A 27,681-nucleotide genomic window follows, 5' to 3' on the forward strand; every position below is an offset into this window, starting at 1 on the left:
TGGGAGATATTTCGATTTCCATGGGGTTTATGTGGGTGGGGTTGTTTTTTTTTTTGGGGTTTGGGTTTTGGTGTTTGAGATCTACTGCATTCGGTCCATATGCTGTTCATAAAATGCCCATAAATTAGAAATAATTGAGAGATTGTGTGCGACACACGAAATTGGTTTTGCATTTTTGACATTATATTGTGTCCTTGGGTGTAGTGTGTGTAATGTGTGTGTTTTGTGTCGGAATTTAATTGATATTTTATTGAAGGGATTGACTATTATGTGATTTTGGAGTTAGTTTCCATAAACAGCTTACAAAATAATAAATAATGTTATATTTTTAACATTATTTTATACCCTAGCAGAGTATTTTAATTTCAGTCTGAAGTTTAAAACACATCGAAGGAGTCATTTCCGACCCTATAAACCATATATATTCTTGATCAGCACAAAAAACTACGTCGATCTAGATTACTCCGGAGGAAAAAAATTTTTTCAGAATTTGGCCAAAAATTGAAAAAACGATAAGGGGTTACATCATTAAAATTTGCAAAAATTGCCTAAAAATTTTAAAATTTTTACATGATAAACTAATTATGCAGATTTGTTAACCTTATAAAAACTAGCACAGAACAGCTTTCCGAATTGAAATGAATGCATATTTGGCTTAGTTATGATATTTGAAAAACATTGATATTCTTAAAAAAATATTATTTATTCTATTGGTAACTGAAGGATATACACCCTTTGGCTTATCGAAGTTAGCTTCCTTTATTTTGTATTTTTTGTATATATGCTTATAAATATAACATTTTCCCGACCCAACTTGACCTCTAAACCTCTTCAAATGTTTGGTGTAACAGCCAAACTCTTTTCGAAATACAGACTCTCCCTCATATTCCTCAAACTCATTGTCGTAAATCTCTGGCCATATATTTCCGTCTGTGTCATATTCGGGAATGGATAAAGGCCTCAGGCCCATTGACATCGGGATGGCAAAGTTAATTGCACATTGGGCCTGGGTTATGTTCAGATAATCGTCACATAAAGACATTTCATTGTTTGTTAGGGGCTGGGCAGTGGGAACAGCAAATACGTGTGGGACAATAGCCAGAGGGGCTAACTTCTAATAGGTTCCCATGCCACGAGCCAAAACATAGGAGGGGTATAATATTTGCTTAACAAACATTAAAGTTGTTTTGCGCCCCCTTTTGTTTCATTTCTGTTTATTTGGCTAATTTATGCTACGCCTTATTGCTTACTTTGCCGTCACGCCATAATGTTACGACTTGGCCGCAGCTTAGCTTTCTTAGCCGACTTTTGTTTGGCTCGGCTCTTTCCTCCTTTGGTAGTACAACGGGGCGTATGATTGTGTGAATGTTGATTTCTTGGGGGGGCCCTTTGTCTTACAGCCGGGTCGAGCACTCATTATGATTCATTGTCGGTTGCAAAGGAGTCAAAAGGTAGAACGACTCAAAAGATTTATTGCCACCGGGCCCAATAATGAAGTTCTTTAGTTGAGTTAATGTTTCAGCATTTAGACATGGCATGTCCGAGCCAAAAGGTTTGGCTCTTAGCCCGGTTATGAAAAGATACAGAAGGGAATTATAATGGAACAGATTGGCAAGCCTTTGGTCTTGTAATCCGGACAGGCAATGGAATGCCATGGCAAAGGATTAACTTAGTTTAAGTGGATGGAAAAGAGGAAGGACTTAAGGAAAAGTTTTTATTTTAGTAAGAAGCCATTATTTTTGAACACTTAAATTTACATTAATTGATAATTTTAATGAAATATGAGCCTAAGAATTCATCTATTCTGTTTTATTAGTATATATTTCACTCGGCTTACAGCATTTCTGTTATTCTGTGCTGTGTTATTTTCCCTTAAACATTATTTTCCCCGGCCTGAAATGAAAGTTTTCATTTATTGAGATGCCTCACATTTTCCTCTCTTCGTTGTTGCTTTCAATTTTCCAACCATTTCTGTTCCCTGTAATTGAAGTTTTCTGTTTGTTTTTCTTGTGCTCGGAACTCTGCTAAAAGAACTGTCATAAGAAACCTTTTCCGCTGGCTTCCCCAGAACTTGATTATTACTTATGGACCCTTGCAGGACCAGGCTGGGAATGTAATCACTGGACACACTGGAAAAGCCGACGATGACCCTCTGAAAATTACTATTTGAAAGCCAAAGGCGATAGGCAAACACACAAGGCAAGAGGCAGAAGGCTGGCAAAAGTGACAGAAGCAAATGTGAGAAAAATCTCATTTGGTTCACAGCCTTAAAATGGCAAACAAAAATTTCACCCAAAATACACAAAACAGAAACACACAAAAACCGAGATAGTCTCTCTCAAACTCTAGACCCCAAAGCCAAATCCAAAATAGCCGCAGATAGTTGGGCAAACATTGGCCAACTGCCAGATAAAGTCAGCTATGGCCTTGATTATTTCCTTCTTCTGATGTTATTAGCTTCATTTTGATACGACTGTATATAAGATAATTCCTTTAAAATTGAAGAAAAATTAAATAGAACAAGGCAACGTAATGGAAATGAAATAAGCTGCTGGTTTAAGGGAAAGCATAAAAAGCTTTATGGCTTAGATGAGGGAATAAGGCTAAGATGAATTAAAATTTGGAGGAAAGAGGGATTTAATTAAGTGAAGCTGATTGGAGAGAGCAGGAGAATCGTAATATTTAAAATATAATAATTATATATAGGAAACGGCTACAAATTGCTAATTAATTAGTTTAAACGTCCCCTGTTCATTTAATTTGTGTAAAATATAATTACCAGAATTTAAGCGAGCAACGAAAGTTTTAAGACCCATTAAGAGCCAACCCTGGGATATAACCTATTATACAGATGAGCCAAAAATACTTTTCATCAAGCTTTAATGCTGATTTATGTCAACCGCAGACGCACGGCCCCAAAATCCCAACCAAAAAAAAAAGGGCCAAAAGTTTATCCAACGCAAATCCTTGGATCATCAACAGTCATGGAAGTTTCCTTGCGGTTGCCAGCCAGTTTGCCCGCCGTCATCTTAGATAAACAGGCATAAATCCTAGGATGCGTGCTCCATAAAGGCCCTTTGATTAAATGAAACCATTTATTAGGCAAGGTAAAGACAATGTCATGACACCTCTCTCTCTCAGAGGTTAATGTGGCCGCCATCCGCGGGTTTTTGCAAGAAAAAACAATTTCCTTAAAAGTCCTGGCACACGAGTTATGATGGGACGTGGAAAACTCCCTCCAGACAGAAGCCACAGCACTCCCCCCCCCCAAAACAGGACGCAAGGGCAAGTAAACACAAACAAATTTTTAAATTTGTAAGCACGGCAAACGAGTGAAAGTTAACAAAATGAAGCCAAACACTCGCTAGACGCCATCGCTGACTGTGCTCCTCTGCCGGTTGCCATTTAACATTCGCCGTTTGCCATTCGCCATTCGCCATTTTGCGATTTGCCGTCGCACGCACACTCGATTAGGTGATGGGCCCAAGGGGCGGTGTAAGGGTGCACTAAGGTCACCGGGGGGGTGGTGTGTGTGTGTGTGTGTGGGTGTGGGTAACAGGAAATCCGGCAATTTTAGGAATTTTTTTTCGCACAAACAGCCAAACAAAATAAACAACGTGGGACATGTATACTATCCCTAGACAGGGGGAAAAAATGCCAAAGGATAATTTGCTGGCGCGAAGGAAGCAGATTTTAAAAGATAAATAAATTAAATTTGCTATGCTAAATGGGAATATGTAATGTATAAATAAAAGTGAGAAGCATTTTAATTAAACAATTTTGTTTAGAGTTTTCTAGGCATTAAAGGGTGGTAGAAAAAGGAGGAATACATTGCAGCAAATTTAATTAAAAAATTGATTTGCTTAAATATAGAAAATAAAAACCAATACTATACAATATTTGCAATAGGCAGCCTATTAAAAATTTTATTTTTTTAGAATTTAATATTTCGTTCTAATTGAATTAAAAACATGAAAGGAAACTATCTTTGAGAACCCAAATTTGTAAATACTTGAAGTTTGCAATTAAATAATGGGAAATTCATCAAAACTATGCTAAAATTATTCGAATGCTTTGATTCGATATTTTTATTTGACAAGGAAGCTATTTAATCGGCTCAACATAATTAAGGAATCTGCTATATAATTAAATAAGTAGTAAACCAAAATGGCTTATGATAAGAAACAGTATTGTAGCTTCAATGAAACTTAGATGAAAGTAAAACCTTCGTTTACAATATATTAAATTGAAGCTCTTAAAAATTCGAATTGATTGCCTGGTAAATGAAAAAAAAAAACAAAAAAACAAATCTAAAATGTGTGCAAGTTCTTGTACCATTCTTCAGAGCAATTGCGATTAGGCACGCCCCAACCTGGGCCGTCGTGTAACTCACACCGCTCCTCTTGGGCGTTTAATGGCACACTCGGCGTATGCGTAATATTCCTTGCTCATATGCCACGATGTTCGTAAGACAGCATTTGCATAATTCGCCGGCGAGCCAAGCACATTGCTATCATTTAGGCCAGCCAGGCTGTCTGAGTTAGTAAATTGCGCATACGCCACATAAGCCGCATGCCTTGTACAATATATGTTTGTGCTTGTGTGGGTTTTTTTGGGCAAATAAGAAAATAAGATGAAAAAATGAGAAGAAAAGGTAAGAAGGTAAACGGTATTGTTGACAAATTGAGCTCGGTGGGAATGGGTAAGCTCAAGAGTGAAATTGGTAATAGCAACAGGTAGGGGGTAGGGGGTAGGGAGATAATAATTTGATGGGCTTGCAGTGATCTAAGGAAATTACTTCTATCTTAAGTAAATTTGATTAAATCTTTTAGGCAAAGTTGGTTACTAAAAGAATAATCAGAATAAATATTTATATATAGTCCACCGATTCGCTATGCTCCGACTTATGTATATATTAGTAAATTTATATAGACGAATAACTCCATAGTTTCATTCCAATATCTTGCTGTTAAATTCCATTTAAGTTCCAAAACAAATCTCGCACATCTGAGCATATGATTCTCAACTAGTTATAATATCCCCGGAACGAAGTGACTGCTGCCGGCCAAGTCTCGGGGATGTGTTGTGTTACAAAAGTTGCAAGTCATTGTTTATTAGTGTTCAAAGTTAGTAAGTGATCATACATACTAACTGGTCATAGATACTTACTGATCATAGTTACTTAATGTTCATTGATTCTTACTGATCATAGTTACTTACTGGTCATAGGCCAAGTGGTTTTGCATTGACCTAACCAACAAGTTGATACCTTTTCTCGAAATCCAATAAGATAATGGCTCCTTAATCCACAGCAGCTTGACCCCACAAAATCTAATTAAATTTCTTGGGAGAGTTGTGGACAAGAAGCTGAACAAAAATCACCTGCCTCATCATCTTCAAATCAAATTTAGCCTCAACTTAAGCCGCAAATTTATGTACTTGAGCACGGCTAGAAAAAGAAAAGGGCAAGAAAAACTACAAAAAATAAAAAAAAGAAAAGAAAAACTCTGAGACAAGACAAAAAGTTGGGCCTAAGCAGAGCCAAAATAATTTGCCACAAAACTAGAGAATGACAAGGACGCGCCGGCTCATGAAACTGTCAACCGATGTTTTCAGCCCCCTGCAGCCTTAACCCTCTGTGTCCCTGTACTTGCCAACTTTTCCGGGGGCCAAATGCAAAGTTGGGCTTAGTCAGTCGAGTTGAGTTGAGTTCTGGGGAACTTTTCGTTAGCCGCAAAAATGACTTGAAGCGCTTTTTCCCCCAGAACTGACATATTAAAGTCCACTTAGACTAATTGCAAAAGCATAAAACCGTAGTACAAAAAAAAGCGAACCTTATTCTGCATAAATTTGGATTATGCTTTAATTTATGCATAGCTAACATTTGAATTTCAGAGAGCTAAAGCCAATTAAAGTTGTTCGCCGTCAGCTGCTGCTTTTCCTCGCAGCGGAAAAATTTGACTGATTAAGTGCGATGAAGTCGAGTCGAGTCAAGTGGGTGAGTATTTGATTTCCCTTCTTTACGATCCTATAACATAAATATATATATATATATATTATATGTACAAGTAAATATTCCCCTGCCTGGCACTGCAGCTGCAGGCAATTGTCGTCTACCCGAAAGTTTTGCTCAGCTTTTGGCTCAAAAGTTTTGTTGTTTTTTTTATGTAGGCCACGTGTTGTTCAGTTGCCTGTTCTCTTAGCCTCGTTGCTTTTATTGTTACTTTTGCTTGATGTTTTGATACCCCCGATACTCTGAGACAAAGACAACATGGGACTTATGCTGCCTGAAACTTTGTTTCTTCCATCTAAGTTTTGTGAATACTAAATGTATTATGTTGAAATTATTTTTAATTATGTGACTAACAATCTTATTTACACATTTCCAAATGAAAGGGTTTTGAGCTAACTTTGAACTAGTTGTGTGGGTAAGACAACAAATTAATAACATTACATAAATCCTATGAGCCCGTACTATTTAATATTTTTAAGCTTCTTTAATGTACAAGCAAGATATTTTATTTAATTAATCTCTTAATAACATCTAAGCCTTTCCTTTTGTATATTTAACAGAATAACTCTGCTTTAAAACCATAAAGTGTGGTTACCAAATTTTATTTAAAGACAAAGAGCATCTTAGCCATCGGTCACCCAAGTTGGCCATCTTTTCTGTTGCCATTTTTGTTGCTATTTCCGTTTCTGTTTCGGCTGTTGAAGACATTTCGGTGTATTTGACGTCTTCTTTTGATGTTGCTGTGAAACAATTGCGGCGTATTTTACTTTTTTTTTTTTAGCCTTGTTTGTTTGCGGGTCCGCCGCCTGATTTGATGACCTTGTCGGAGAAATGGGTTTGTTTTATGAGCGGCCCGCAGAAAATCTAAAAGAATGAGATGCCTGCCTAGATTTGGTCGGCTTTTGAAATGGAAATGCTTCGCATCTGTTGGTGGAAATTTTTCGGCAAGAAAATTGAATTATTTCCGCATACGTAATGGGCGATGCTCATTGGATTTCCAGCGAAAAGCGATGTCATCGATCCATCAGCGGTTTGATGGGACTTCAATGGAAATTTCCTTTGATTGGAAGTTTGGGAATTATAAAAGTCCAGGAAAAGGGTTTTTATTTCATAGAAATCTATATTTGAACCAATTTCTTGGAAGACAAAGAAAATTCAAATGATATTAGGCAGAGTTTCAATTGATTGATTTCGTTAGCACTTAAATTTCCCTTTTCGATTTTTGAGTAGCCCATAATCTTGACCTTTTCTTCGTTTCGATATCCCCCGAGTGATTCTTAATTAATCCCAAAACTCTTCAACTGGCACATCCTTCCACATTTGAGACCTTCTCAATCCTCTCCAGCTGAAGAGCCACTCAATCGTTGACGGAGGCTCGTCTCGTCTTCCGATTGAGTGCGGCCGAAAAAAGAGGGGAATTTGCATATTTTATTAAATTCCCGCACAAATATTCAATCAATAATGTAGTATGCCATTCGGCGTATCCGGCTATCCCCGGTCTCTGCCGGAGCCCGTCGCCCTTTGAGCCTGGACCAGAGGCAAAGCCGTGGCAAATTAAGTATGCATACGTATTCAAATGGCTCACAAGCCGAAATATACACAGAGATATTGAAAGTCGGGCTGGCGGTGTATGCCCAAGAGAGAGATTTTTGGTTTTTTTCCAGTTCCACACCTCCCAATACCGCCCTTGTCCTTTGACGATTTCAGCCACTCCAGCTTCTTTGTGGGCAAAGGCAAATCATTAAAGACGTCGATTCCCATCCTCACATCTCCTCATGGACTCGTTAGGGCACAGTGAGAAATAATATATTGAGTGAATATTTAACAAATATTATCAGTTCTATCAAAAACATTATCTCTCGTCTGACTACTTATCGTAAATCAGTTTGATCCACAAACATGACGATAAGACTATAATAAGTGTAGTCATTAGTTTTGATAAGAGACTAACTGCAAAGCTGATGTTTTGCAATCTAATATATGAGGTTTTGAATATTATAAATACATTTTAGGTCAGAGATGATGTTAAAAATATATTGAATTATTCTTTTCAATTAATAAACCTTTGGAATAAAAATCCCACCTTTTTATCAATATATTTTTTATATACATCCTTCTTTCAGTGCACCTTTGGCCCCTTATTTGCCTTTTGTTTGTGTTTCTCTGGTTTGTCGCCACGCAAGATATTTGGCACACTATCGATGGGGTGGTGTTGTGTGTTGTGTGTGGCACACTCAGCTCTTGGGAATGAGAGTTGGGTAGAAGATGCAAATGAATACAAACAAAATACCGCAAGCAGAAAAGATTATGCCTGGCATAAAAATAAATTAATGGCCAAGGCGTGTGTGTGTGTGTGTGTGATTGTGAGGAGCACAAGGACAAAGTAATGCCTCGCCTTGCCTTAGGGGGTGTTTGTAATAAGCCAAGACCCATGGACTCACTTCCCCTTTGGGCAGCGTGTTGGCTTTTCTTTTTGTTTTCCTCTCTTTATAATTTACTATGCGTAATTTCCTTGACTGCTTTCATACGTAAATATTTAATTTCCTTAATTTTGGAGGACTCTATTCGGTGGGGTGGCCATCCTTCCCCAGCCCTGGCTAGCTTTTTATTTCATTATTTATTGTTTTGCATTTCATCGCCAGGGCTTTTATGTTTATTGCTCCTTGTGCCCCCTAGTTTGGCACACGCGGCGTATGCGTAACGTTCTTAGCACTGCCCGAGTTTGGGGCAAAGTTAAGTGTGCAAAGTGCTGTCAAAAGTTGAGATCCCGACACTTTCGCTCTATAGATTGCAGCTGCAGTGCTTTTTTATAGTTTTTTTGAGCTATTTTTGCTAAAGATAAAGTAAGGGTAGGAAAGAGCACTGTGAATAAACTTATTGGGTTTGTTTAAAGTGGTATTGAAGTAAGGCATTTCAATACCAATAATCATATAAACTACTGAGATGTTAAATGATTTCCTTAGTGATTTAATTACTTTATCAGCAACCCAATATATATATCATTCAGCTAACTTGTCGATTAATACTCCTTAGCCTGCTCCATTTTTGTATTTCTTGGCTCGAACTCGTTTCGTATTGCCTGCCAAGGATTCTCAAATCCCTTTACATTGTTTTCGGATGCTGTAAGACCTCCGAAAAAGATTTGCACTTCAGTGCAAAGCAATGCAGCAGATGAAACTTTTGCTCGCTATTTTTATTAGTGGCCCAAAGTGGGAAAAGTAAAGTTGGAAGTGCGCCGAGCATTTTTCTTGATTTCCATTTTTGTGCAGTCTTGACTCGCTCCTTTATTTTATTTTACTTTTTTGAACTGAACTGAACTGAACTGAACTTAAACTTAAACGCATTGGCATCCGTTTCTGGTCGCAAGCGGTTTATGGCAAAAGGAAGAAAAAAAAAACTTAAATAAAGTGGAATTACTTGTTTCAGGAACAGCAGGGAGGAGTAGGTAATGGCAAGGACTTGCCCAGAGTTGACAGTCGAGTCTATTCCAAAGGAGCATTTTGCATATTCATTCAGCGCTACTTTGTCGCCACTTGAAAATTGCGATTGACGGGGCCAAACTCTTGAGTTGATGGAAAAGTTTTCGGTCCAAGGACCCTGAGAGAGCTAACCCTTCTCGGCGAAAATAGTTTCCAAGCCTTAGACTCGCTTTCAATTAATTTCTGCCTTAATAAGAGGTTCATTGCGGAAATTGTAGTAATATCTGGCGTATTACATTTTCGCCCTTTTGAATAATTCAATAAATATTTTCATTTCCAGTTATGGCAAATGGCGTAGATTTTCTGGGGATTTTCCTGGCCATTAAAGTTTTCCGCGCCCCCGAGTTAATTGCCCCTAAAAGTTGCTGCAAACAAAAATATTATTTTATGTATGTATTTTTTGTATTCGTTGGGAGCCAAACGTTGATATTAGGAAAAGTTTGCTCAAGAGGCGTGGCATTCGGTGGGCTGCTCCACTAATGAGCCTATTGTTTGGCAGATAAAACGTGGCCAAGTTCTGGACGGGAGGGAGGTCCCAGAACAGGAACAGGAAATAGCTGCTGTTGTTGCTGGCATTAGGAAAGGGTTCAGCCCCCGGGGGCATGCAAAAGTTTTGGAGGCGTGGAGTGTACGTGGGACGATTGAGAAGTTGCAGGCATTTCTATGAAATTAGAATTAGTTGGTAGCTCTAGCTGGGTCTTGGCTATAATTTTGTGAACTGGACAGTTTTCTAGGAATTATATTTCTTATTGTATTAGCCTTTATTATTAACCGTGGAATATCCTTTGCCGAACTTCCAGTTCGCATATTTCCAACGAACCAAATACTTGTAGAGTTATCTACTCATTTTCCGCTTTAAATTCAAACTATAATCATCACATTCAAACTATTTTTCTATTATCTAAATATTCCATTTTATGATTTACTTTAAGTTTTATATTTTCATTTCATAAAAGCAGCTCATTATTTTTGCTTTAAATTAATATTAGTTTTCTATAAAGTTTGCCCAACAGCTGGCAAAACAATTCTCCTCTCACACTCTTTACTCGTTCTACTCTTATTCCATTTTTGACCCTTCTCTCCCCTTCTGTCTCCTTCTCTCCTTTAAAATGAAAATGAAACTGAAATTGTAATTAAATTTTTGCCAATTCGTTTAATTGAGTTTTAAGCCGCAACTTTTGAATGCCCAAAATTGAAAGTCGCCTCCAACCACTCGGCCGGCCATGTCTTTTGGAGAGCCAACTGCTTAAATATATAGAAATATATATTTTTTTTTATGCCTGAGGTTGACTCGGTTGTGGGCTCTTATTATATTTTTTGTGCATATTTTACGAGCTCTCCTTGTGACTGTTTGCGCTGTAATTAAGTGCGTCTAATTTGTGTTAAGCGCTGAGCCACTTGAGCATCGCTTTTATTTTTCTTCTTCTGAAATTCTGGTTTATTTTTCCCTTCCTCCTTTTGTATACCCTTGCAGGGTATTATAATTTTAGTCATAAGTTTGTAACACAGTGAAGGAGTCATTTCCGATCATATTAAACATATATATTTTTGATCAGCATTAATAGAAATATAATAGCTTTCTCTCTCTCCCCCTCTCTAAACTCAGACTCTCCCTCCCTCTCCCTCCCTCTCTCTCGCTTTCTCTTTTTTTGGTATGCCTAATACTCCATGCCTTTCTCTATAGAGACATCTCTTGCTCTCTAACCCTCCCTCCCACTCTCGCTCTCACTTTCTCTGTTCTCTTGGCTCGGGAAGTATAAATAGAGGCGCTATCGGCCCGCGCGCCTCAGTCTGTCCGTGGGGTACCTGGTGTTAACATCGATGGTGATAGTGATAGTGATTACTCTAGAACCACAAAAATATGACGTGGCCAATGGAATACATCCGGATGATGACCAGGAAGATTTCTTCGATCCCATGATAACATCGATGGTGATAGTGAAAGTGACTAATCTTCGGCCTCAAAAATATGACGTGGCCAATGGAATACATCCGGATGATGACCAGGAAGATTTCTTCGATCCCATGATAAGATCGATGGTGATAGTGATAGTGACTAATCTTCGGCCTCAAAAATATGACGTGGCCAATGAAATACATCTGGATAGCCAGGAAGTAACTGCAAGGGTATACAAACTTCGAATTCTCGTAGGTATCTCGCTTTCTTATTATATATATATATATTTTTTTTTCAACCCAACGTTGCTCCTGTGTATGCTTAACCTAAGCCCAGACGTTCCACAAACTCTGTGTAGGTGGAAAATTCGAACGACTAATTTTTTTGGGTGGGCGAAAAAACAGTCTGTAACAGGGCTTTAAAGGTTGTCTGAGTACAAAATGCCGCTAAATGGCCACAGCCCTCGGGAGTTTTGTGAGCTTCTCATATATATATAAGTATATTTTTTTTTTTTTTTCCCCTTTTTTTTTGTCAAGCGACACAGACGAAATAAAACATTTTTGAGTGATTTCAGCAGGTGTGTGTCGTCTGGTGTGCTTCGAAGATTTTTGAAGGTGAATCAAGGGTTGGATTCCTTGGAGGCAATAATATCAGCATTTGAATGATACAGGTATTTGATATAATAAATAAATAAAATCAAAATGACAAGAGTGCAGTGTCCTGGAAATTGGAAAGAGGCTGGAGTTGATGTTGTTGAAGTATTGTTCAAAAGTAGTACATTATATTGAACGTATGCATTTCCTTGTATATATTTGAAGGGATTTGTTTTAAATTTTATTACTGCACATGAAGAATATATTCTACTGATTAATTTACAAAACTAATCTAACATAAATTATATAACGTTGGCTACGTGGTTATAATGGTTTTATTCATAAATATAAACATATTGTTAATTAAATAAATTTTAACTTTTATTTACGGACCTTTAGCACACTCCTAAACTTATTTTAAAGCGTTTCTTTAGCTTACTCCTTTTTTTGTTTACCTTTAACATATCTGTTTGATTTTATCTCAATGTGCAGCATTAAAACTTTTTTATGCTTTGTTGTTGCCTTCATTAAATTAAACCTTTTGTAATTAGCCTTTTTTGTAAGCTAATTTTTTGTTGTTGCCTTATTCCCCTTAATCCTTAACTGTCTGTATTAATTACAGTTCTTAAGTGCACTTTGCTCTTACCTTATGCCTTGGCTTCTAATTTATTAATTCATCAATTACAAAGTTTGTTTTCGTTTCACACTTTTCACTGGAAAAACACCTTTCCGTTTGCTTGCACTTTTTTATTTCTTCTCTTTGGGTTTTTCTGGTACACAAATAATTATATTCGCTATTTGTTTATTCGCACACTTTACCGGCAATTTTCGTGTCTCTGCTGAAGTATTATTTTTCAGCGATTGTTGTTAGTATTGTGTTTGAATTTTAGCCACGTTAGCAGCTTTCGCCTTGGGGCTGCTATCGTTACGCGTCCGAAACGGTAACTGTCGAGGTTTTATCAGTGCGTTGCGTTTATAAGGAAAATCCGAGCGGAGCTTTTCCCGCCAAAGCTTTTCCTCACTGAGAGTAGGAAAATGTGAAAAAAGAGAGGCACATTTCGACCAGTTTCACATGAGTTTCGACCAAAAATCGACAGAGTCCTTTCCCTTTACCTTCGTCTCTCAGTTTGCTGTCAATTGTTTTAAGTGCAATATATCGAAGCCAAATGCAAACACAAACATTTCACATTCTTGCCAGTTTGAGGTTTATGTCTCATCCTGCAGGATGCGAATAGAAAGGAAAGCAGAGTTCAGGAAGGCAAACACAAGAAGCAAAGGTGCAAGAAAAACTGCATGCAAATCATTTCCCGCTCATAAATTATGCAGCTGAGACGAGCTCCACGTTGTATTGCAGCAGGAAAAGCGAGGGAAATGCTGAAAAACTGCAGTAGCCAGCAGCAGTCGAGCAAATCAACTTCAATTTATCTCGACGTGAGTTTTGGTTTTTTGGCTGTTCTTTATTGGTAGTTGCGATGGCCGAGCGTTTGAGCCGCGATACGATTTTTATACTCTACCGGAAGGGGCTTAGAGTTATCTAGAGAAGGAATGTTTTTTACAAAATCTTATGACACGGAGAGATTGCACTGAGAAATTAAATTATACACAATATTTTGGGTTTAAATAATTAAAATTCTGATAGTGGACATTTGATTCTGATAAGTGACTTGTTCGTCATTTAATTTTATTATATGACATTTTTCTTGACAACTCAAAGTTAACAAATAGCATAACTTAGCCAAAAATTCATTAAATTGAATTCGGAAAACTGTTCTGTGCAAGTTTTTACAAGGTTAACAATTCTACATACTTAGTTAAACATGTAAAATTTTTTTAGTTTTTTCCCAATTTTTTCAAATTTTAATGATGTAACCCCTTACCGTTTTTTTTTTTTTTTTTTTTTTTTTTCAATTTTTGGCCAAAATTTGAAAATTTTTTTTCATCCGGAGAAATCTAGATCGACGCAGTTTTTTGTGCTAAACATAAATATATACGCTTCATAGGGCCGGAAATGAATATTTCACTGAAAATATGTTAAAATACCCTTCAAATGTATAAATATATCTTACTTGTTCCTCAAAACCAATAGCTTAATTTTAGTTCATTTGAAATAGTTAACATAACAATGAAAAGTTCAGTTCGTATGTTACAAATTATTTAAGTGGCATTTCAGTGTGCCTTCGAAGCGGAAACGGAAATGCCCGGCAGTCGCAATGGCCATTGCAAAAAGTAAACCGACATGATGGAAGAGGCCAGCGTGTTTTGCCACTGGCAATATCGCTTCGTATCAGCCTCGCTAGCAATGTTCTTACTTCCCTTCTCGTCTTGTTTGTCCACTATGCCTGTGTCATATGCAAATTCCAATTCACGTGGAAAAAAAAACAAAAAGAAACCTAAGGTAAACGCAAGAGGAGCAGGGAATACAAGTATCGATTTGTTAATATCAAACTAGCTGACAGGCTGACAAGGACCTCAAGGCGGCATTGAACTTGTCTAGCCGAGAGTAGGAAGGGGCGAGTCTTGTTTCCGGCCAATTCTTCCTACCCACCACCAGCACCAACACTTGCACAATAACCTTTGCATGATTTAATTATTTGTAGCATACTTTGGTGCGCCGGCCAAAAACTTAACACCTGAATGCACAGCAGAGAGAGGGGCCAGGCCGAGTGGTGCAAAAACTTTTGCCACTTTTGCATTCAGTGCGGTGCAGAGCCCCAAAAGTTGTTGCTAAAGGACCAACCCACCGACGGACAGACGGGCCCGACCTCTGCGGTTTTGGTGGGGTTATGGGGGCCATGAATCCGAATCCTGTCTCTCTCCTATGCGAGGACTGAATGTCTCAATTCATTTTACGCCACACTGCGCCTCAAGTGGAGCGCGCCATGCAAAAAAGGGCTGCCAATGCGGGTTTTGGGCCATGGGTTTCTATGGTCGGTATGCTTAAGAATGAAAGAGCTTGATGTGTTTCTAGAAAGGTAATTATATTTATGTTAGTTCTAAAAAGAAGTCTTCAAATATTCAGCTTTTTATTGCTTGTTTAATGGGAGAGACTAACTTCTCCTAGGGGTGTAGACTTTTATAAATATTTTGAAGTAAGATGTTATGGCAAAGTTCATGCAAATTATTTTGCTCTGATTACCGGGTATCTCACATTCGAATCTTCCAACTCTATCATCCTTCTTGATCTGAATGGGTTTGGGACCTCCATTTTGGGACAACAAAAAAATATATAAAACAAAGCAAAAAAGAAAGGAATCTAAGTTCGGCACGCTGAAGTTTGTATACCCTTCGATCACTGGGAATTAATGCAATATAAATTATATATATTTATGTTACAAAACAATCAAGTAGTGCCTGTTTTCGTTCAAATAGCTTGCTCTTAAATTTGTCCCAAAAAACATCTCGCACATATGCATATAATTCTCAACTAGTTCTCACATCCCCGGAACGAAGTGACTGCTGCCGGCCAGGTCTCAGATATGTGTTGTGTTATCAAAGTTGCAAGTCATTGTTTATTAGTGTTCAAAGTTAGAAACCGATCATGCCTACTTACTGGTCATAGATACTTAGTGATCATACTTACTTAGTGATCATACTTACTTAATGTTCATTGATTCTTACTGATCATAGTTACTTCTGGTCATAGATACATACTGTTCAGAGTTACATATAGCTCATAGTTAATTCTTGATCATAGTTATTTACTGATTATAGTTAATTAATGTTCATTGATTGTGACTGATCAGAGTTACTTACTGCTCATAGTTATTTCGCACACTGTGCATATGATTCTCAACTAGTTCTAACATCCCCGGAACGAAGTGACTGCTGCCAGCCAAGTCTCAGATATGTGTTGTGTTACAAAAGTTGCAAGTCATTGTTTATTAGTGTTCAAAGTTAGTAACTTACTGGTCATAGATACTTAGTGGTCTTAGATACTTACTGATCATAGTTACTTTCTGGTCATATATACTTACTGTTAAGATTTATTTACTGCTCATAGTTAATTACAGATAATAGATACTTACTTTCATTTAACAGCCGTTTCTCTAGCAGTTATATTATATAGTATTCTGATTGTCATAAAACTTAAATAATTGAAATTCTATAATATTAATTAAATAAGATAAGAAAAATATCTTATGTTACGATCAAGAATATATATACTCTGTGTACTGCATTGCAAACTTCTAACTGAAATTATCATACCCTGCAAGGGTATACAAATTTGTGCTTTAAAGGATGTCGGTGGAAAAGTGCAAGCAGCGCAGAAAAGGACTTTGGCATCATTACAATTTGTTGATTTGCTTCGTTAAACAGCAAACAACACTGACGAAAAGCGGCGGGATGAAGGCGCCGACTGGAATTGAAACAACAGCGACAGTTGAATGAATCAGGACGGCATAAAGGACCCAAGAAATGAACGCTAAGTCAGCCCTGGGCCACGTCCTTTTCTGCTCGTATTCAAATGGCGGCTGCATTGTTGCCTTATTTTGAGAGAAGCGAAAGCGCGAAAAAATGAGCAAAATAAGAAAACATAAAAACACCAAAGGCGGCGAATAAACAGCGGCGAGAAAATGAAAACAGACAGGGGAAAACCACACCGGCAAGGCGCTGAATTCGCGACGGTGCCTTCAAAGGCGGCATCACCCTCGGGCACCCGACAAAATTTTTATCTTTTCTTTTTTCTTGAAAAAAAGGCGAGAGGATGCGGCTTAGCCGCTGGCCTTCATTTCAAAGGAGGCTGGATTCAAAGGAGACCAGCTTGAAGGAGACATGGAGGTTTGAGCCGAGCTTGCAGGTAAGAAATAACAGACAAGCAATCATCACTGACATAAGCAAATAAGGAGTTAAATGAGGGGTTTTCTTGAGGTTTCTTCAAGGAACTCATAAAGGTTTGGGATATTTAGATATTAAATCAGGCTTGGAATGTCTTTTAATATAAATAATAATATGACTATACATATACCATAATTGGGAATATAATGTAAATTGTTCTATATTTGTTGAATTTAAAATCTGCTTCTGAATTTATGATTCAATTAAAGTCTTTCTTATTTTTGTCTTTCCAAGATATATCCTGAACTGAATGCAAATAATAATACTGCCACAACTTTCAACTTGTTACATTAAACCAGTTGGCAAACTTTGCCTTCTTTCGGTTTTTCACTGCCTTTTCTTCTGTTTTTTTTTCATTTATTTATTACCCTCCTTCACCGCTCAATATTCCCCTCTCTAATTGGCCTTATCACTTCTGACCCTCTTTACACAATTAGATTTATTTGCAAATTATAAGTTGAATTGCAGGGCGGCGGAAGGGAGCAGCCGGCCATCATAATTTTTTTTTATGACCGCACCGCCGCAGCTTATGCAATAAAAACGTACCAACTTGGCAGTTCGCACTCGAGACATAATTTATTGCATAATTTTTGGGTTGAATAATTAGCATTTAATTTTAAATTGCTTACGAAAAAGATAGCGAAAACCCCAAAAAAAGTTCATTGAGCGGCTCATTAAATTAGTGAGCGGATGTGCCTTAGATTTACGCTTTTTTTTATATGTACTCGGTCTGCGATAAAGTCCACTTGAACAAAATGGTATTTTTAATGAGTTGTAATTTGAATATCAAATTACATGTGGAAATTTTGGTGTTTGATTAGCTTAATCGCACCTTAAGTTATGCGCTGGAGGGCATGGAAATTAAAAGTTGATTGATGAGCACTTGAACACGCTACACTCCCTAACTTAGAGTCTCTGGGGATTGTATTGGAATAGCTGGATATAAATTATACCCTGCTTAGACATGGTAATTGGTTTTTTTGCTATGGAAACCATAAGTTCTGGACTTTCCAATAAACTGATGGAACATCTTTAAACAAATTGGCTTTTAGCCTAAGTGCTAGGGCTAAATGCCGATGAAAATTGGGTTGGTCAAGCCGGAAGACAGGATTGTAATTTTCTCAATTGCACTGTGGGTGAAGAGGGAATTAAAGTGTGTGAAAAATAGTATGTATAACGTGACTTGAATTACTATGTAGGAGAAAGAAAGTGTGTCTAAGGGTTTTAAAGGTAATTATTTAAGTTTTGAAGAATAAGAAAAGTGTTTAATAATATCCTGCAGTCAAAGAATAATTATAATTTAATATATTCTTTTATGTCATTGACATTAATAGTTGATTTTTCCCATTTCGGAACTCTTTTACCACCGTGTTAGCACATCAAGACCACCTCTGTATCTCTCTGTCTTTCTGTTTGCCATTTCAATTGACCATAGTAAACACTTTTGATCGGCAAATACGAGTTAACCGACTTCCGCAAAGACCAAGCAAAATGAAAAACTTTTCCCGGCATCGGCGCTTGAAATCGACAAATGACGATTAGCACATCGCATCGTCAGCTGGTTGTGGCCATTGCTACTGCTATTTTCTGTTTGGGCCAACAAACACACAGATACCCACACAAACACCTGTGCACACTTGAATATATAGACAGACCTATAGCCATATAGCCCGAGATGGGCGCATTCATGTTCGTGATCGGCATGGGCACTACAATATTTTGAGTTTCAGTTTCAGTTGTTGAACGGAGCGCGAACGTATAAGACACTCGCGGTTAAAAAGTGCACAAAATATTGAGAAAAATACGAAAAACTCAGAGAAAATTAAAGAGAAAGAGAGGGAGAGTGAAAAGTGTAAGCAAGCTAATGAAAAGCCAAGAGAAAAGTGTCAAAATAAATACAACTATTCAAGTGCAATGCCTAAAAATTACCCATTGATTTCTACCGCTTAAATTGCTTAACTTGTGATCGATCCCTTTGCATTATACAATAGCCATTCAATATGTATGAGTGACAGTGTGAACATCTAATGAATAATTACTTGTATTCATTCGTTGATGTGAAGGCAATCAAAAGGAATTAAATGAATGAAATGCATATGATATTAATTGAAATGCTTACAAACTATTCAGTCAAGTGCAAGGCCAAGGCCAAGGAAATAAGTGTTTCTGGTTGCAATGTTTCAAATAGATTTTATCAAAATTTTTTTTAAAACGATTTTAATTAGTGTACTCTTCGGTAATTAAAAACTCATTGAGATCCCGCTGAATTTATTGATAAACATTGAACTTTCCTTGGGTTGAGCTTATCTGACATGTTTCTTAACAGTTCATCAGATAATAACTCAACCTTAATGGACTTTAAACTGTCTTTCAAAGGCTTACATTGTTTTGATTCAATTCATTTGTAAAATATGTGATAATTGAGAGTTCAACCTTGATATCGTACAGGGAATTTAATTAAACTTTTATCTAGTTAGCTGGCATTCCAAAATGTCTTGTCTTGTCTTTCCTGGTTGCTTGTGTTGACACATTGTCTAATGAATTGCTTGGTATCTTGAGCGAAGAAAATTTCTTTGAATCTGCTCACAGCTCACTTTGGGGCAAATTCCTCTCCCTGGGAATTTCACAGATGGAAAATGATTTTCTATGTTCGACCAGAAAAGCAAATTACATTTTGCGGTCCGAGCTCTGATTTTGATTTTTGCCCAGGCATTGCACTCACATTTACATTTGCTTATCGCTGTTATTTTGTTTTATTTTTGGTTTTGCAAGCATTTTCCGCTTTTACTCAATATGTTCGCATTGCGTAAGGTCGTGTCTTTTGCCGAATTATTTAAATTTTGTTAGCCGCAAAAAGCTCGGAAATAACTTGGCAGACGAATTTATCGAAGAGTCAGGGCCGTTCGAACGATGACTGGGCAGCTGCTTTGACAAAGTCTGCAGAAAGAAAAAAACCAAACCTCAACCAAAAATATGAATGAATGAAAATGCGAAGAAAAAGTACCAACAACATTTAACATTGTTTCCACATCAAAATAAAAAATGTGCCAACATCAAAATGCACAACTTGATTCACTTTTGGCCAATGTTTACATTTCATTTCGGCAAGTCTTTGTGGCAATTTCAGTGGGAAAGGAGTTTAAATGAATTATTATTTTTAGCAGAGTTACTGTGAATCAGCAAAAAATAATGAAATTATTAAAGAGGGAAATACCCCGCCTTAAAAAATATATTTAAACCTATCTCATTATAACTTTGGTAATATTTCTGATACTTAAGATTCCGCTCCAGATTCCTTCAGAGCACGTTTCAACTGTTCTTAATAATTTGAAGCTATTTGCATTTGCTTTTTTGTTTTAATTTATTTATAACGTGCTAAACCCATTTGCGAGCCGTTAAAAAATCAAGCTCAACAATTTCAATATGCTTCATGAATATTCGTTTATAATATTTATGACGCTTATTTTCGCGGTTTGTTTTACGCACCTTAGAATGTGCTAAATACAAAAAACGAATCCGCGAATTTGCTGCTAATTACTGGAAAGAAATGGTTTCTGGCGGTTTTGTAAATAAAATTATGAATTTGCTTCCCATCTGATGAAATTGGATCGGCGAATGGTGAATTGTGATCTCTGGCTTTTCTGGTGATAAGACATGTTCGAGTACGGGTTTTACTTCGGAAGTACTCGGTGACTTAATTGAGGTCAGAGACTTTGAGGGGACTTTGACACGTTTTCGGAGCAGATCTGAAGGTCGCCCCCGTTGGCGCTAAGAGATGTGGAATCATGTTTATAGTACATACCTTTTACAGGCACTTGCAACATACGACATTACTGTGCAAAAATATACATATACGAAACTGGTTTGGGAATAAACAATAACAAAAGAGCTTACATAATGCAATGCAATGAGGCAAGCTACCCGTAAAATATTGCTTTAGTATGGCCGGTCGGTAGTCGGACGTCGGACTCTTACCTGCCTATGCTTTCGAAAACCTGTTTTTTATTTGGGATTCGCTTTGTAGTTAAAAATACTGAAAAAGTGGCCAAGCTCTCTTCAGTCGCCAAAGGCCTCAGTCACGTGCTCGTCTCCTCGGAATCGTTGCGAACCTTTAAGTTGATTTATGTTGGTTTTTGGTTTCGGCCAAACGATTTTTCTATGCTCTCTTGTTGGTCTAAATAAAGCGTAATTTGTTGGGTAATTTTATAATGATAATTGCAAATAATAGTTAAAATAAGTGGACAGAAACGAAGCGAAGCAGGTGAAGCAAAACTAAATAATGGGTTATTTGGAAAAATTAAAAATTATAAAGTAAAGCTGAATATATAGACTTTAGACTTACCTTATTTTTAAGTACGTTTTGTAAGGTAAATTATGAAATTAAATAATAAAATATATAATGAAGTAAGGACACATTTAACTACAGTTTTCTGTTGCCTGTCTATTATAAAATTTCTCATCTTTTGTTGTGTGTTGTTTTTATTCTCTTGTCATATACAAATATTGTTAATTATCAATTTAAGGAACGCGAATATTTAGTTATGATGGATTCCCAGTTTGATCTTATAATCCAATTCCAATCGGCAAGGGTATATAAACTTCAGTTCCCCTGAATTAATATACTTTCTTGTTTTTTATGAATTATTAATGCCCTGCAGAAGATCGGTGACTGTCTGTGTCAGTGTCCCATAGTTGTTCATTTGAATATTGTCTACGAATTATGTGCAGATCATTGAGTATTTTTTATTGCTTTGATTGAGTTTGCTGTCACGTGAGTGCTTTGATATAAAAATCAAGTGAAACGCCTATCTCTTCTCAGTTAGTTTTGAAACTTTCAAGGTTGATAGTCTCTTGGGTAAATCTGCCTTTAAAGATGTCTCATCACAAGCTCCTTTCCCCAGTAATTAGCTAACGGATTCCTGTGATCGTGCTTTAGGGTATTTAACACTTCGTCTAGACTTTTGGTTAGCATGAATTAAGTTATATTAACCACTCATTTCTTCAAACAAGCCGCCAAGTGCATTGCAAAAATTAAAATACGTTTCTAACTAAAATATATAACATAAAAAATACTACACACTTCTCGCACTTTCACCTGGCTTTGTAAACAAAGTATCTCCCTATTTCCCTTGACCAGCACCCCCAACAAAAGATACGTGTAACTGCTTTGGCAAACTTTAAGATACATTTATGAGTGCTAATAAACTGCAAAGTCTGTTAACTGGCACAGTGTGAACAATGATAAAGATGTGAAGTGAAAAATAGCGAGATAGCGGAGGAAACCAGGAAGTATTGCACCAACTTGCCACCAGTTTTAAATTTTTAACACCATAAGTATAAAGGACGCATCATGAATGCCAACGAGGACTATTTATCCATGGATACGACGGAGGAGATATCACAGGTCCTGGATCTAAAGAAGAACAACACAATGAACCTACGGACACACCCCACTGTGGCCGAGTATTATGAAAGTGAGTTTACTGAAAAGGTTAAGAACTATAATTTATAATCTGCAAACATATTTGTAACAAGTAAACTCTAGAGTTTCCTATGGGTTATCACCTTTGAATATTTCACAACGAAAAGTGAGCTTACTTATAACAACAAATGGTGTTACCTGAAATGATTAACATCTCTATATTAACTAGCACGCCTTACTCTAGAGACTTTGAAGAATTTTTATGATGAATTTAAGAGATAGCATTATATCTTTTATACAATTTATATCCTGGCTTAAAGTTTCTGTAACTTGCTTTCCTCTAATGATATTTTTTCCGAATCTCTCTCCCGCAGACATGACTGCCTTCCTTAGCCTGGCCATTTTCGTGGCCAGTCTGCTGACCATCCTGAACATCGCCATCTTCTCGACGACAGTTTCGCGGCTGAGGCGTCACCTGAACAAGCCCCTGCTTGGCCCCTCAATTATAATGGTGTCGCTGTATCCCATTATCTCGGTGGCCGCCCTGGTGACCATTCTGGTGCCCTACTCCTGGTTCATCTGCCACACGGTCATGCACGTGATGTTCATGGTGGGTGGACCTGTATTCCGCACTCTGCTCTTCCGCTACGTGATCTCTGAGCAGAATTACGTGAAGGAGACGAGCATGGAGGCTGTGCAGCTGAATACGCCTCCGTGCTGCTGCTGCTGTGTGTGCCTGCCGATGGTGATTCCCACCAAGGCGAAGCTGTGCATCTCGCGGTACATGGTCTGGCAGATGCCCTTCTGGCAGGGTTCCATTATGCTGGTTATGAATATCCTTTATTATCGTGACATTCAGCTATATCGGCAGGTCATGTACTTCTTTATCCCATTCATCGTTTGTTCAATTGTTTTGGGTGCGTGGTCACTGCAGATCACTGTGAGAATGATCACAAAACTGCGAGGGGATTACCAGCTGAGGAAGAAGATGTTCTGCCTCCAGCTGGTGGTGATGCTGTGCAAACTGCAGTATCTTGTCCTCTACGATCAGCTGGATGGCATCAAGATGGGTGGGGAGTATCCCATCAATCATACTGTTTACAAGCAAAGTGAGTCGTGTATCTTGTATATACAATATTATTATATTTTAATGGTTGTTTATTTGGTAACTTCAGCTATCATCAACATTCTGATTCTGGTGGAAATGGTCCTGGTTTCCATGATGGTTCAGAGTGCCTACCGCACACCCATTCAGGTTCAAATCGATGAGGTCAACAAGGAGAAGGAAATCACTCGCATTTGAGTGACCTGCCGAGAGTGTTAGTAGCAAAGAATTGTGATAAATTTAATAAAAGAAAATGTAGTTAAATTTATAAAGTAATATATTACAAGAATTTAAAAATAATTGAAGAGATTTAAAGTAGTAAGTATGTTAAAGACTTTAAACCTTACCAAGTAAATCTCACTTGATTTGTTGGCTTAACAAAAGCGCTCACAAATCATGCGTTTGGACCAAGCTTGGTCAGTTCAGTGGGTTAGAAACACCACCCAGTCCTAGCCACTTTCACCCACTTTTACCCACTTTTACCCACTTCCATGTCCTTTAGCAATGCGTGTCGCGTTTAGCTCATAATTCTCCCTGCGGCCCTGCAGAGGGCCGAGATCCGTTTTACATTTTTCAACAGGACAAACAAAACGCTGGGCGGCTTAGGCCAAATGCCCAAGTGCCATAAAAATACAATAAATATAATGTGAAATATCTATACGCATATACATCTTCCTCTCTGTTTAGATAGCCTTTTTTTGTTTTGTTGGATAACTCAATTGCTGTCACAAGGCGGCCATAGACCCCCAAAAGAAAAAAAACAGAGGAAAATCGGGGAGTATGGGTTGGAGCTGTATCTGGGGCATCTCCTCCTCAACAACAACAACAATTGTGTACTGCATGGCAATGCGTTGAAATTTATGATTTATTTGAAACGAAAGTACATTGTGCTCTGCCAAAATAAATCACACTAAAGATGCTGGCAGGCAGCTCAGAAACCAAACCAAACTGGAAGAGGAAGCCAGAGATGAGGAGCAGGACGAACTGGAAACAGGACTCATGGAAGGAGATGAAAGGGAGGAGGAGGAGGCAGTTGTTGTTTGCTTGGTCCTTGTTGGGCCAAGGCCGTTGGGCAATGAAAATCAAATACATAGAGCTACTTGAAATAGTCACTAATCTTGAAATACTCTTTGTTTATTGAAGGAAGTGTACAAGAATTAATAATGTTTCTTAAAGATATTATCATTAAAATACCATAGGCCGTTAGAAAACATTTTAAATAGTAACAAAATGTAATTTAATTACATTAATCTTTGACACTTAATTATTCTTTAACGGGTTCTACCTTTATATTTAATTTAAAGTAACATGACTCTGTTTAATATAAAATTAAGCCATCTCTTATTTATTTAAACAGCCTCAATTCGAGTCTGCAAATATAGAGTATCTAAACGCTGTCTAATGAAGGCAGGGAGAGCATCGGGCACTGAGGGCTTTGGAGCAGTCAAGTGCCACGGTCGGTCGTCGCTGGGTATGGTTATCTTATCGCACTTTTATGATGTACACAACGCCGTAGAACGCCAACTATGAGAAGCCTGTGGCAGCCAAAGTCCTGGGTCCCCGCCACCAGTCTCCTCGCCGCTCCTGCTCCTGCTCCTGCTCCTGTTCCAGGTCCTACCTCATCCTCCCAGGGCCATTCCTCTTGGCCTGGCCGAGATGTCGCCTTTTATGAAGACGCTTGTTTGCTCGGTTTGCCAGAGCTTCGCCTGCCATCCTGTTCTGGCTCTGACTCGACTCGACTGAGGCAAGTAAATCAGATTAAGTATCCGCTGCTCATTTTGATGAGTCGGGACGACGAACAGCCAACGAACCATAGGGCCATTCATTGCGGACTCTTGATTTCATATTATTCTCCATTTTTTTGCAGCCAGTAAAATATAGAAAAATGTGTAATTAAAATTTCTAGTTACAGTATATATTTTACAAGAAATTTTTAAATTGTTGAGTACTTTAGAAGTATTATCAAGAATTTTTTATTAAATTTATAGAGAAGCTCAGTGAGTGGTTAGAAGGTTTCAAAAAGGTAATATTTAACTTTAAAGCTGGAAAATCCTTGGATTATCTACATTCCCTTCTCACTTTTAGAGGCTGTAAAACTGAGACATGAAAATGTGTTGAGAAACTTTAAAGCCAAGCAAGTAATAAGTCACTCTGTCACATTTTAGAGTTTTTGGCCCCAAGGGAATGGCTTGACTGATGATGACAAATAAAATCTTTCGTGACACAAACTATTCTTAGCATTTATTATCACTTAGGTGGCAATCTGATGTAGAATCAATTTCATTTAGAGCTTCAGCCTGAGGGTTGGCCATTCGTTTTGTGTCGCAACCGAACTTTGCCATTTTGATTTTCGGCCACAACATCTCGAGTTTCGTGTAGCGCACTTTTCGGACTGTATATAAAATTCATAAAGCTTTGCGGAGGGGAAAGTGTCGTCGAGCCACATGAAATTAAAGAAAACCATTTTTATGTTGTGCCACCCACTTGACGCCGCTTTGTGTCGGCCATTGTCTACGCTCCTTGGCCATGTCCAAACACGTTAGGCCATCTCGGCCAAGTTGGCACTGCTGAGGGCAGCAGGCGCTGGTAAGAGGGATTGGGCTGAAAGCTGTCTGAGCCCGGCTGTCAGTCTGTGTCTTATGTCACTGTCCATTAGACGCCGTTGGAGGCCTTTAAGATCTCTCCTGTTTTCATCTTCTCTCTTTTTTCACAGAATTGTGTTGTGTTTAAATCGTAAGAAAAGCATGAATTTCATGGCGACGACACTTAGACAAATTAAATAATGCGCATACGCAATGTGGTCCCGCTGCTTAATTTTCTTAATAGAAATTATAACACAATATTTGTCATTCACAGGCAATTTAACAAATTCCCACAGCATCGCCTTGAATCTCATTTCTCATCGGTTTTCCTTTCTCCTATTTAGTACATTTCCTCCTGCTTTTCACCCACTCCGCCACGAATTTTATGATTATTGACAGCCCCATTTTCTTTGACTTGACTTTGCTTTCCGCTGGTTTCCTTCAGTTCTTTTGCTTTTCCTCAACTTGATTTTATGCAGCTTTCGCTTTATGTCCGCCTTTTGTTTAAGGACGGGACTCGACTTCTGCAAGGACCATTTTGCTGGTGCTAAGTAAATAAGTTTTATGACATTTCTTTTGTTGTTATTTTTTCTGCGTTGATTCTGATGCCGTTACGATGCTCGTAAAATCGCAAACGTCTGCTCCTCATACTTGATTGATTTCCATGGGTGGAAGTTGACGCCTGATTTGCGCCACTTATTGATGAAGAAGCACAGGGATCAACATGGGGAATAATTCATAGGCTTGTTGGGCATAAGAATCCTTAACGCGTAGCAGACGCCAAGCCACATAAGTTTAAGTATAAACAGCAAACAATAAAATTATGGTTATAGAAATATAGATTTTTGAAACGGAAATATATCTTAAACAGTTCTAGACTTTACTTTTTTGAATTTCCCGTCCTTATGAAATAAGGCAAATATACTTTGTATAATTTAATTAAAAACTTTAGCGTTGACTTTTCCGGTTGCCAAGTTAGCAGGCCAAATATCCACACACACTTGAGTCCTTCCTAAGCTGAGAATTAATTAATGCGAAGCGGCCATAAGGAAAATATTTGCGCATGTTCTGGCATAATTAAAAGGGTTTGTCAACTGTGTTCCCCTCTGTCTTTTTTTCCGGCCCACAAGGACCCAAAAAGAAAATGGAAAAGAAAAATATACCTAAGCACTTTTGGTCGAATTTTGATTTTTTTTTAATCCAATTTGTCATTTTGAGAGTCCTTCTGATAGACTTGAAAGATATCCTATAAAAGGTGGGTTGTATTTCATTTGTAAACATTTGAAAGGACTTAATGTTCTTCAAAGAACTCTAGAAATTGTAGTTTTTTATGCTTTGTATATTAATTTTTTATATGGTATCTATATCCCCTGAAACCCTCCCCAATCCTAATCTCTTCCGTTGCCCATCTGTGAGCACACATCCCCAAAGAGCCCGAAACCAGAGGAGAGTAGAGAAGCGCAGGCGGAGCTCAGCTTTAACGAGTATCCCTGCTGGTCCGGCGGTCGTCAGGGAGTCACAGCCTTATGCTGAGCACTCAGTTTAACAATGGCAAACAAGTAAAACGCTACGAAATCCGCTTAAAGAGCATTTGTATGTAATGGCAAGAAAACGAACAAAAAAAGGAAGTGAAAAGCAGCAACAGCATCCTGCCTGCATTGCCATGCTTCGTTTTTTGTTGTTTTTCTTACACCTCGGCATGCCTCCATTAGGGGATTTTGCATAAGTGACAAGGCTGGCAATGGCTGCCCGAC

At 37.9% G+C, this 27,681-nt stretch overlaps 2 protein-coding genes across 3 annotated transcripts in view; one reads left to right on the forward strand and one right to left on the reverse strand.

Annotated features, from left to right (window-relative positions):
- The window catches only part of LOC110185222 (uncharacterized), a 28,185-nt gene extending 15,240 nt beyond the window's left edge, over nucleotides 1-12,945 (reverse strand). Inside the window, exon 1 of the mRNA XM_086838681.1 lies at nucleotides 12,629-12,945. The gene's annotated coding sequence lies outside the window, so the exon portion shown is untranslated. The remainder of the gene's footprint in view (nucleotides 1-12,628) is intronic.
- A 5,380-nt stretch (nucleotides 12,946-18,325) lies between these two features.
- Nucleotides 18,326-23,621, forward strand: LOC110176684 (organic solute transporter alpha-like protein). 2 transcript variants are annotated; one of them, XM_086838682.1, is made up of 4 exons: nucleotides 18,326-18,670; nucleotides 21,956-22,292; nucleotides 22,615-23,349; nucleotides 23,416-23,621. In XM_086838682.1, the coding sequence occupies exons 2-4, from the start codon at nucleotides 22,169-22,171 to the stop codon at nucleotides 23,541-23,543; spliced, it is 987 nt and encodes a 328-aa protein (XP_086694808.1). In that variant the 5' UTR covers nucleotides 18,326-18,670; nucleotides 21,956-22,168; the 3' UTR covers nucleotides 23,544-23,621. The 2 variants fall into 2 exon arrangements, with proteins under 2 accessions (XP_086694808.1, XP_086694809.1); XM_086838683.1 differs by lacking the exon at nucleotides 18,326-18,670 and adding an exon at nucleotides 21,632-21,673.
- The last annotated feature ends 4,060 nt before the right edge of the window (nucleotides 23,622-27,681 follow it).

Source organism: Drosophila serrata, unplaced genomic scaffold (assembly GCF_035046125.1).
Source record: "Drosophila serrata isolate PLE 108 unplaced genomic scaffold, ASM3504612v1 contig_359, whole genome shotgun sequence".
Taxonomy (NCBI): Eukaryota; Metazoa; Arthropoda; class Insecta; order Diptera; family Drosophilidae; genus Drosophila; species Drosophila serrata.